At 45.6% G+C, this 11,667-nt stretch overlaps 1 protein-coding gene across 2 annotated transcripts in view; it reads left to right on the top strand.

Annotated features, from left to right (window-relative positions):
• The first annotated feature begins 219 nt into the window (after positions 1-219).
• Positions 220-11,667, top strand: part of NOC2L (NOC2 like nucleolar associated transcriptional repressor) — a 52,777-nt gene continuing 41,329 nt past the window's right edge. Inside the window, exons 1-10 of one of the 2 annotated variants that reach the window (XM_055800643.1) lie at positions 220-375; positions 608-781; positions 1,635-1,803; positions 2,335-2,445; positions 3,092-3,212; positions 4,444-4,534; positions 6,192-6,270; positions 8,250-8,360; positions 9,978-10,091; positions 10,774-10,962. In XM_055800643.1, coding sequence (XP_055656618.1) covers positions 356-375; positions 608-781; positions 1,635-1,803; positions 2,335-2,445; positions 3,092-3,212; positions 4,444-4,534; positions 6,192-6,270; positions 8,250-8,360; positions 9,978-10,091; positions 10,774-10,962 — 1,179 coding nt within the window. In that variant the 5' untranslated portion in view covers positions 220-355. The remainder of the gene's footprint in view (positions 376-607; positions 782-1,634; positions 1,804-2,334; positions 2,446-3,091; positions 3,213-4,443; positions 4,535-6,191; positions 6,271-8,249; positions 8,361-9,977; positions 10,092-10,773; positions 10,963-11,667) is intronic. The other variant, XM_055800644.1, reaches the window with a different exon arrangement.

Raw genomic sequence — 11,667 nt, 5'->3', positions numbered from 1 at the left:
CGGGGCGGCCCCACGGCTGCGGCTTCCTCCGTCACCCGGAATAACCCCACCGCGGCGCGGAGCCGTGCGAGGGATACCCACGGCTGCGCGCCTCCCCCCCCCGCAGTTAAATCCCGCCGCGCACGTGCCACCGGGCTGCGGGGAAAGGGGAGCTGGCCCCGCCCCGCCGCTCACTTACCGGGCACGGGGGCCCGGCCTGCGGGGGGTGGGGACACGCGTAACCGCTGCCCCGCTGAGGCAGCCCGCGGCCCCGCCGCCGGAGCCCGGTGGGCCGGGCGGGGGTGGGGCTGTCCCGCCCGGCCGCGCGGCACTCTGGGAGCGGAAGCGGCGGCCGCGCGGGGCTGAGGCAGGCGGCATGGCAGCTGCCGGCAAGAGGTGAGCGGCGGCTTCGCGGGCCCGGGAGGCGGGGTGGACCAGACCGCACCGCACCGCAGGCGGGGGGTCGCTGGAGGGCGGCAGCGGCGGGGCCCGCGGGGCGCTGCTGAACTGCGGTGCGGCTCGTCAGCCTCGCGCTGCCGGCCCCAAGGCCGCCGTGAGCGGGTATGCCCGGCGCTGCCGGCCCGGCTCCCCGCTGAGGTGCCCCCTTGTCCCCCTTCGCTGTCCCCAGGAAGCTTGCGGAGCTGAGCCTGGACGAGTTCCTTGCTGCCGGCTGCGAGTCGGAGCCTGACGGCGGCTCGGAGGAGGAGGCGGCGGCCCGGCCCGGCCCGGGGACCGCGGCGCGGCGGCGCGGGGAGGCGCGGCGGGCCGGCGCGGAGGGGCGGCGGGCCCGGCCGGCGGCCAGGTGAGGGAGCGCTGTCGGCCCGGCCCACCCGGGCCGCGGCCTCGTCCGCTCCGGGGCGGCTGGGCACGCCTTCAGCGCTTGTTTGGCCGCTTGCAGTTTCTACTTCTGCGTGCTTTTATAAGTAACGATCGGGCTTCGTTGCAGCATCTGTCAAAGAATGGGCTAGTTCTGGGAGAAGCTGGGCCAGAGGCGTCTGAAAGGGCAGTGCTCAAGGTTGCAGTGTGGTGACAGGGTACAGGACGATCAGGTTTTCTGTCGTGCTCATGTCAACTCAGTAACTGCAGTGGAGAAGAGCTTGTGTGTGCTTTTAATCTCTTACAGGGAGGGGATGTTGGAGTCAGGCAGAGTTTACTTTGTTTTTCTTCAGTTTGTGCATATTTGCTTTTGTTGAAAGACACTGTAGTGTTTGCAAGACAGAAACCTACAAAGTAGTTCTTGGGCATTGCTAGAAGCCAAAACATTTCTTTAGCACTAGGTAAGATCTTACTAAGCTTTCACTGTCAAGTTTCTCTGGCACTACAGCTTTCAGTGTTCTTTATAAAAGCTTGCAAGAGCAATTCAGAGAAATTGAAACACACTTGGGTTTTTTGTTTTGCAAGGTGTTTTCATGACCTCTGATCAGTATCCCAATACAACCTGATAGCTTGCTGTCCAGATTTCTTAATTCTGAATGAAAATAATATTTCCCGAGTCCTCTAGAGTAGCTGTTAAATGGGATCCAGAACCCTGGTAAATCCATCACCATTCAAATTAGCCCCAGGTATGCTTTAGTGCTCAGAAGTTGCTTGCTTTTCTTACAGCGTCAACAGAAATTTGAGCAATTAATAAATACATGTTAATTTTTGTCTACCAGGAAGAAGGGAAAGGCATCTGAACATAAGGATCAGCTCTCCCGGCTGAAGGACAAAGATCCTGAATTCTATAAGTTTTTGGAGGAAAATGATCGCACGTTGCTGAATTTTGATACTTCAGACAGTTCTGATGAGGAGGAGGCATTGCATATACCACCTGATACACTGGAGGTACTAGGCCCTATGGAATGTGGAAATAATTATCTTAGTTACTTGCATGTTAAGTATTTGAGTTTCAGTGCAAGACCTAAGTATATTTGGGCTTATAGTGGCACAGGTGGCTGGGGAGCAGCTTCCCCAAAGATCATCTGCAGGTGTACAGGCTTGTAATCCAGAAGTCAGCTGTGGATTTGAACTGAGCATGAGGAGTTTGTTAAAGATAGTGAAAGTAGAGTCTCAGAGTGTATTTTTTCTGTGGCTTTGGTTTTGTGTCGCTTTTTCCGATGAGTTTATGATATGCTTTCTCCTTGAGGTTTCATGTTATTGCACATTACATTTATGTAGCAAAGCTGCAGGGCTTAAGTAGCTTTTCTGAATTTAGATGTATTACAATTTCATTATTGCTTTGCACGAAGTGCTGATAGCAGCATTTAATAAAATTCACTGTGCCCTGCCTTCTTCTTCAGTAGCTACTCACAAAAGAGCTGGGGCCAGAAAAGATGCCTGTAAACCTTTTTTCAGTCTTGGTACTGACTTCTCTAGGAAGCAAGTGATGAAGATGAAGAAGAGGAGCATGAAAAAGTCAAACGGAAGAAAGCTACTTTCATCCCCGTGAGCTTGAAAATGGTTGAAGAATGGAAGAAAGCTGCAGAGGTGAGCAGGGAGTTGGAATACAGCACATTGAGTGTTCTTTAAACATTCTTTCACATGTCATTGCCTCTAAAAGACCAACTTCTGATTTATTCATCTTTCACAAAAATGTACAGAGAAGATGGATGTCCTACATACAAGGTCATACTCCTACAGCTCTTGTTACTTCAGCGTGACTTATCTTTGCAGTTTTTGTTGGGCTGCAATATTATAGAATGCTTGTACTGCTTCTGAGGGAGAAGCTAGAGAAACTTTTGTGGCTCAGAAGAGGTCAAAACGGTTAACTTCTGATTTTTCACCCTCTTGCTAGCATTGTGCCAGAACATTTCAGTCACATTTTTAGTCGTAATGAGTAATTTTCTGCTTCTGAGGGGGATGGAAAGGTCAAACTGGATAGTTGCTTGCAGCTGATTGATTGCTTTTCAACCCCCAACCAATGAAGAGCCCTAAAAGCCTGTTTTAGAGCAAGTGAAGGCTACTACTATGTGTTAACACTGTCTTAATATTTTTTTCCTCCTTGTTAAAGTATGGAGCTATTTTTGCAATCAAACTTACGATGAATTCCAGTACTCCTCTCCCAATAAAGTAATTCAGAGTTTCAGAACATTGCTTTTTTTTCCTCAGCAATCCTTTTTTTTTCTTTCCCCAGAGAAGGCTAACACCAAAACTTTTCCATGAAATCACTCAAGCCTTTAAAGCATCTGTAGCAACCACCAAAGGAGATAATGGTGGGGCTGATCCCAGCAAGTTTCAAGTCACTGATATGGCAGGTGAGTTTGTTGCCGTGCTGCTTCTGTGAGATAAGGGAAGTAATTCGGTAGGGAAGGTTTAGTTATTGGAAGAGAATAGGGATAAGTACTAACAGGAGTTAACTTACCCTTTCATAGGCTTCATCTCACTTAAGTAGCTTATCTTCCTGGTGGTGAGTCTGTGCAGTAGTATTTCTTCTGGTGTCTCAGTGTGTAAACATACTTCTCTGCATGCCTGGAGCAGCTGGGCTTGCAGACTGCTGAGGGAAGTACCATCCTGCATTCACCAGACTACTTAGAGTGAAGCTGAAGTTACATATTATTTATGTACTTGTAGTGCACATTTCTTGGAATGTTTGCTGTGGCTTCTTGCTTTCCCTCTTAGAACTAATCCTACAGGACTATTTTAAGTCTTCTTACCAAATAATGTTTTATAACCACACAACAGTTCAGAGTTCAGTTGTACTATGAAGTTCACATTCCCCTAGCCAGGACCTCTAGTGTCTAGATCTCCTCCTCTACAGGATTTTCATGCCTGTAGAACAAATGAGATGCACCTTCTCTCTCCAGCCTAGCCCTCTTTTGCATAAGCTCCAGGTTTTGCAGACAGTCCTGTTTAGACTCAAAACAGCATGGCTGAGAGGAAAACGTTTTTGCTAGTATCTCAGAGGATGTGACCTGCAGCCTACCTACTTTTACCACCGAATTAGTAGGTACTTCTGCACTGTGTTTTATCAGCTTGTTATTGCATACTATCTAGAACTGGCACTGTGGGATGGGTCTACTTGTTCTCCTTAGACCTTTCTTGGCTGGCTTAGGGCTTTATATCTCTTTCATTGTTTTTGGTAAAATCTCATTCTTTAATGCAAGGGATTATATAGAATTCCCATGTTGTCAATTTCTGTGACTTTTTTTATTAAAAAGTGCCTTTAATTTTCATTATGTTTTGGGGGGAGATTGGTGGTAGACTCCTAGTCATGGGTCAGGCTGCTTTTGTGCTTGGTGCTCTTTACTTAGAGAGCAAAGAGATGACTCCTGTGCTGGAAGGCTGTCAGTTGTAATCTTGCTGTCTAGAGAAAAAAAAGTCTAGGGTAAGACAAACTGGTGTTTTCTGGAAGCTTGAGGAAACACAATAGTTCTGCTATGGGAATTACTGGCCTCAGTTCCTTGAGGAGCTCTTTTCAGATTAGCTGAGAAATCAGGAATATGTGAAAGATAATTTACAAATGCTTTGTTGACTTTTTTTAACCAGTGTTCAATGCCCTTGTATCCTTCTGTGTCCGGGATCTCTTCCGCTGCCTGCAGAAAGTGCTTCTTCTGAAAGCTCCAAAGAACAAACTAAAGTAAGTCTGAGGAGACTTGAGAACTGCAGGTGAGAGAAAGGTGGGTGAGGCTTTTCATAACTGCAGCCTGGCTGTGAAGCTGGAAAAAGATGGCAGCTCTTCCCAAACACTAGCAAAGTTGCCTGATTATATTCACAGTCATCTTAGCCATGTTCTTCCTTTCTTCCACTGAAATATGTCCTCTAATACTAGACACCAGCCATTTGCAGAGGACAAGTGGCTTCAACGGAAAGAGATCTGGAGCTGCATATGCTTGCCCTCAGGAGCATTGTGAGTTGGTTTTCAGAGGAAGGGACTAAACCTTCTGCCTATATGTAGTCAGTGTCACAAGTGTGTGACTATTTAATCCAGGGCTTTAGCAGCTGTATTATGGCTTAGAGACTGGTGGTCTGAGAGAGCTGGATCATTTGAGTTTGAGCTGTTCACTGTGAGAGCATGGATGGAATGGAAACAACCATGCAACCGGGCAAAGAATGGTGCAGTTCATATTTCTCCAGAATGACGGCATTGGTCCAGTACCTTGGTTCAGTCACGTTTGCTGATGCAATTTGATTTGACTAGAGAGGAGGAATGACAGTTTTGAAATCTCAGCTGCTGCCTAGGAGCTGGGAGTTCTCCGGCTATTTTGTGGGTTGATGCTTAAAGCATTTCAGAGTCGGGCTGGGCACATAATTGAATAGGTAACAGCATGGCTTACCCAGCAGCAGCTGGAAAAAGGTGAGAGAATTCAGTAAGTACCAGTCTGAACTACTGCTGGGTGAACCAGTGCCATAGCTGGGGGCTATAAGCCCAGTTTCATAAAATAAGCTGTGAAGTTCCCAGTATGTTTTGCAAGCTGGAGCAGCCTTACTTAGTCTCTGTGCCTGTTTCCTACTAGACATTCACAGAAGCTTCAGTTCTGTGACACAGTTCTATTACTTACTTCATACTCTGAGCTCTTCTGGTTTTCCCATTGTTGGGTACAGTGAGTATTGAGTGCCTTTCAGAAGCGCTTTCAGTTCCAGGATAATTTTTGTGGCAGTTATTTTTAATTTCCCTGTCACAGATGAAGGGAAGGGTGACCTAAACTTTAGATTCCTTGTAGACAGTGGTGCCTAGTCAGAGAAGTAAATTTCATTTCTTTGTGTAAGTATCAGTCTCTTTCCTCCCTAGGCCTGACATGTACAGACCATGTCTGAATTTTGGGGTGGCCTGGGGGCACGGCTTCATGAGTGCAGTGTCAAAAGTTTAGAAGAGACAGAACAAATGTCTTACAACTAGTTTGATCACAAAAATAGACTTTATTGCTACAAGCCAGCCTGCTCTGTTCTTGGGCAGTGGCTGCAAAATGCCTGACTAGAAATATCAGTGTGAGAGATTCAGGTCTCCACCAGGCTTTCTGGCTGTCATAGCTCCCTGTATCACACTTTCAGAGATCTAGGTACTCTGCTGGGAAGCTCTTTGAATTGAATTTTCTAATGCTGTGCTTCAGGCAGTTTTTACATAGTAGAAGTACTTTTCACCCGTGACAAAATTGTTACTTCTCTTAGTTCTTGTGTTGCAAGCAGTTTTTACTCACTGTCAGTATCAAGGAATTGAACTCTCTATTCTTTGTGCTGCTGAAATCTTTATTTGATGGGCTTTTTTAAAGCTAAACCCAACTCTTGCTCATTTCCAGAATGGTCCTTCCTTCCACCAGCCCGCTTTGGAGCAAAGTGCGACTGGATGTAAAAGCGTACCTCAGCTGTACCATTCAAGTAAGAAATTTCAGCCCATTTGTGTTACTGGGGTTGGTCTCTGCCTTGCTGGGCTTTTGTTCAGGATACTTTTGGAATGAGGCAGATGGGCCTTTGCATCTGTAAACAACATTGCTGAAAGGAGAGCCAAATGATCAAGAAGATAATTAACAAAGCAGGTAACAATGTAGCCTCAAGTGCTTTTCCCTTTGGAAAGACAGTTATTCCAGTTTGAGGGCAACTTTCAGGTCATCCCAATACTAGGAACCTTGGATATTGATTTCTGTGCCTTCTGTAGTGGAGAATAAATAAGACTTACTGGCTTAGACTGTGGTGGGCAGAAGCAGACTTGCTGAGTCTCAGAGCCCTGGGCATCTGAGATTTGTGTGTCCATCCAGTTCCCTGTCTTGTTTTGGAAGTATTTGGTTGTAACAATTTGGAGGTCATAGGATGGCTAGGTCAAAATAGGTAGCCTGTAAAGAAGGGCTGGGTTAACGTTCTGGCAGTTCTTTCTGGCTTAGTTTGTCTGACAAATTAATACTTAACAGGCTTTAACATAGTTTGCAGTGCTGTGCTCCTGTATTGTGCTTTAATTCAATTTTTGGCATTATGATCCTGCCACTTCTTGTAGTAAATACTAGGAAGTTGTTATGTTGATAACCTTGCATATGACATCTCCAAGTATAATTATGCTCCATCCTGCTAGGATGTCATATCTATCCAAAGCTGCTGATGTCTGGTGTTTCAGAGAATTCATGGATTATTTCTGAAGGAAATTGCTGCCTCCTGTTAAATTTTTTGTGTGCTTCATCATGCATTACCAAATTTGGAGTGGTAAAAACAAACAATATTATTGAAATAATCATTCTTCAGAAGCTGAGGGAAGGGAATATAAGGAAAGAAAAAAAAAAAAAGTGCTGATGTCTCTTAGCTGGAAGCTGGCAGAATGACTTAGCAAAAAGCATTTTGATCAGTAGAGCTTTTTTCTCAAGTTGTGGTGCTTCTTGCCAGCAGCAGAAGATTGCAGTAGAAAAGGGAAAGCTTTCAATGCAGTCCCATTGAAGTAAGCCCTGGTCCTGTGCTTACTTCTGAGTGCCCTCGGTCCCAGGCTTCACTACAGTGTTTTTATGACATTGTAGTTTGTGAACAGTACCTTTTACTTTCCTTTTGGGGTGTGAGGGACTTCGCAAAAGGGACCTGCTCAGTCCAGAATCTTTGTAGTGCAAGAAGGAGAATGAGGAAGAAAGTTAAAAGTAGAAAAAAATGCCACTGCTTCCAGCAACTGGAACTGCAGGCAAGAGGGGACACTGCATCAGGCAGAACCTCTCACAAATTTAAGGGACTTTGAGTTTATAATTTTCTTTAGAAACTGCAAACATCTCTGGGTTTGGCTCCAGGTGAACTGAGCTGAACAATCTGGAAATACAAAGATACTGTTTCTTAATACTTTGTCTAACCTTTTCCCTGAGCTAGAGTTTGCCTCTTGATACCCAGTGGTATTCCAGCTTCCCATTAGAGAAATCCTAGTGAAATCCAGTAAGTTATGAGATAGCCCAGATGGTCTGTTTCTAAGTCTTGTGTAGACTGAGGGTGTCTTCATCGTGCTTTGACCATTTGTAGTGAGATGACAGGCATGGGTGCCATGCCATCTGTAAGATGTCTTAAACTGTATATACACTTAGCTTTTGCAGTATACACAAGTGAGGCTTTAGTGACTTTTATGTGGTGAGCTCAGGTGCTATTAGCCATCCAGGTCCAGTAGCCTGAGCTCACATTTACCAGGATGAGGTACTTTCAGGTGGGTTATTTAACCTGCCATGTGTCTGTTCCTCTCCTGATAATGGTTTTATGGGTTTGTTTGAGCCTTCCTAGGGAAGGCTGGTTTTCCAGTCCTTTGGTAACACAGAAATACTTGGAAACAGCAAAATACAGATGCTTAATGATAAAAGAAGAGGTGATTCCCACGCTAAATGTGACTGTGTTTTGTTTTCCCTCCATAGCTCCTGTCTTGTTTAACAGAAGCCTCAGTTGGTGCAGCAGTCCTTCAGCATGTCAATTCTATAGTGCCTTATTATTTGTCCTTTCCAAAGCAGTGTCGTGTACTTCTCAAGGTAAGGGGATCTGCTGTGATATGTCATTTGGATCTGAGGTACTTTCTTTACCCCTTTAGATGAGCCTCTCATGGTATTTGGCCTGGATCCTATGGTAGTTCATTCTCTTGTACTCCCCATTCATTTGCTTTTCTTTTGGTCCTGGAAAGGACTCCTGATTCTCTTACAGGCCTTCTAGGTGCCATAAACCATGCCCACACTGAGGTGAGTGGGCATGTGTCTGTGGGTAGCTGCTGCTAATCCCCATGAAAGCAACACGGGGATGTTCTGGGGAAGCAGATGGAGTAATTGCTGCCTGTGTGTTGAGTCTGTGTGTATGTCTGTGATAGCATTTCACTCTCAAGAGCTGGGGGTGGAATATTTTTGCAGAAACTTAGTCCCAACTGCTGAGCACTTGAGAACAACAAAGGAGGCGTGAAAGAACAGAAGAGGGCAACAGGGTCACATTTAAATGAGAAGCTGTGACAAAATTTAAATGAGGCTGGGAACCCTTTGATGATAAAGATGACTGGTATACAGAGATGGGAGGCTGGTACACCTCATATCTGAAGGTCTAGCAGTCTGCTTACTGCTGCAGTAGGGATTTTTGAGTAGGCTTTTACAGCCCTGTAGCTGGAATCTTTCTGATGTCCTGTACAGTTCATTAGCGCAGATAAGGTAACTAGTTTTTGGAGGCATCAGCCATGATTGTGGTCCTACTCTACCAGATGCTTCCTGTAGGGCCAGACAAGTCCAAGTGAATCTATGCTCTGAACAGGCAAATGCAGGCAGGCCTGGGAAGAACAAAATCTATTAATTTGCTTTTCAAAAAGTTGAGGTGACAGATCAGTGTATGATTGCTTTATACAGTGCAGAAATGTGTAAAATTCAGATTGATGAGTTCACATGTCAGTAGTGGCCGTCTATGAGCCCAGACCTCTACGCAGACTAACCTACTCCTCTCCAGCTGGTATTTTTATGGTGGACTGGGTGCTTGTCATCATGTCTGTACTAGAGTGACTGAGGATATGTCTCGACATAAGTGCTGCCATACATGGGTCCTGTCTCTGGGTTCAAACCCTGCTGCTACTCTACTGTTTGAATTAATACAGTGAATGTGCAGGCAACTAGAATTAAGTCAATACTACCACTGTAATTGTGGTGTAGCTGTATTGCAGAATTCGGTGTAAGACATAAAAATTACTTTTTTGTTGAGCTGGAAGATATATTGGCCAGATGTGTAATCTGCTGTGGTGTTGCTGTCTAGTGGATGGTGAGGAAGCTTTGCAAAGCCTAGGACATTGAGTTGCACGCGCAGGCTGGTGCCTATGCTCAGAAGCTCAAATGTGTATTTAGGCACATGAATAAAAGTGCATGTATTTTTCAGAGATGCTCATTTTGAACAGTCTTCTTTATTGCTTGTGGAAACATCAACCTCACCTTTTGTGTGGTCTCACAGGTAGAGTGTGAGGACAGAATGGCTGTTGTGACCGATTCTGTGATGATACAGCCTGACATCTTTGTATCATCTTCTTCCTTGCTTTTTTGGCATGAAGGAGGGAAGCTCAGACCTGTCTATAACCAGGAAAGGGCTCTTTGTCCCTTCACTTATCTGTATGTTTTTACTTTCCATTCCAGCAAACAATTAATTTGTGGAGCACAGGTGAGGAAACAGTAAGAGTACTGGCCTTCCTTGTGCTGAACAAGATCTGCCGCTACAAGAAAGAGGTGTACCTAAGTCCCTTACTCAAGGTAAGGCTGGTACTTGCTGTACTCTGCAGCGTTTCTTACTCCTGTTCTATGCGAAGACCTTAGAGCATGAGCTGCAGCCTATTAGGTAGGATAGCTGCTGGAGATGGTGCTGGCTACCTTCAGTAAGTTAAACAGGGAAGAAATTCTGTGTTAGGTCAGGGAAATATCCTGCTTCCCACTACTGCCCTTCCTGCTGGAGGCACACAGGGTCATGGAGAGCAGGGAGGGCCTCTGGTACTCAGCTGTCTGCTGGATGAATACACATTTTCCCAATTCTTGAGGGCTTTCCTCAAGTGCTGACACACTACTCGGCACTATTGAGCTGCTCTGATCTTTCAGGTAATAGCAGAGGTTCCCAAGTGCAGTTTGCTTAGGTACCACTGTTAGAGAAAGAGGACTGGCCAGCCATAAGCATGTATAGCTCAAGGGCATCCCACAGTTCTCTGTTCTGGCAGAGAAGTAATGGTAGAGGCATCTCCATGCTCTGTGCTAAACAGATTCTTTCCTGTCTCCCATCAAGAAGTAGTAGCCTGGACTGTTACTTCTGCATATTCATTGAAGTGACTTGTCTTTATGAAAGGAACGTTTCACCCTGGTTTGGACATACCTGGGTGGGGAGGGTTAGTGAAAGAATGTTTGTAATCTGTTTCATGTGGTTCGTATCTCATCCTTTCCTGCACAGCAAATGTACATCGCATTTGTGAAGAATTCCAGATTCACCTCTCCCAATGTCCTGCCCATGATCAACTTCATGCAGCGCACGCTGACAGAGATGTATGCTCTGGACACACATACCTCTTACCAGCATGCCTTCATCTATATCCGTCAGCTTGCCATTCACTTGCGTAGTGCAATGACAATAAAGAAGAAGGTGGGTACCTGCCAGTGTGGAAGGCGTGAGTATACCCTCATATGGGGAACGTGTGGAGAAGGGAAAATCACAGTAGGTACTCCAGGCTTTTGGTAGTGTCTCTAAAGTGTCGCTACTTGTGTCTGACCTGTTTTAAAATGTGCCAAGGAATTTTTTTGCTAGAGGCTGGGAGCTTCAGAGGTCACCTTGTAGTTGCCTGTGCTAGTCTGGAATTTCAGCAAGGAAGGAGAGAAAAGGCAACTGCAGGTTGGGAGTCACATTTCTCTCCCCAGCTTGCAAGAGTGTTTGATGCACCTTCCATCTTCTGCCTTGGGCACCCTTTTTCCACTCTGTGAAGCTGCCATTTGCAGCCTCTGTTGCAAAACCTCAAGGTAAAGAAGATTAAGAACCATCCTGGTGTGTGTATGTTTCCAATGAAGTGTGTACTGTTTAAAGGACTAAATTGAACAAAGCAGCTCAGACCTTGTGGGAGCAGCCCTGATTTCAACCACCTCCAGTCTGACCTCGGAAATCTGAGTCAGATTGCTAATCCTGGCTTTATTCATGTTTAGCAAAACAGACCCCTATAGATTAATTGTTCAGCTGCTCTCAAACATTGCAGGATTGGTGACCAGTTAAATCTCCTGGCTGTTCAGACATGGGGATAAATGAAGTCTGGGCTGCATATGCCTTAATTGGATTGCATTGGCTTCTTACACCCTCTGT

The sequence above is a fragment of the Falco peregrinus genome, chromosome 3 (assembly GCF_023634155.1).
Source record: "Falco peregrinus isolate bFalPer1 chromosome 3, bFalPer1.pri, whole genome shotgun sequence".
Classification (NCBI taxonomy): domain Eukaryota; kingdom Metazoa; phylum Chordata; class Aves; order Falconiformes; family Falconidae; genus Falco; species Falco peregrinus.
Note: the sequence above shows the minus strand (reverse complement) of the source record. Positions and strands in the feature narration are given on the sequence as shown.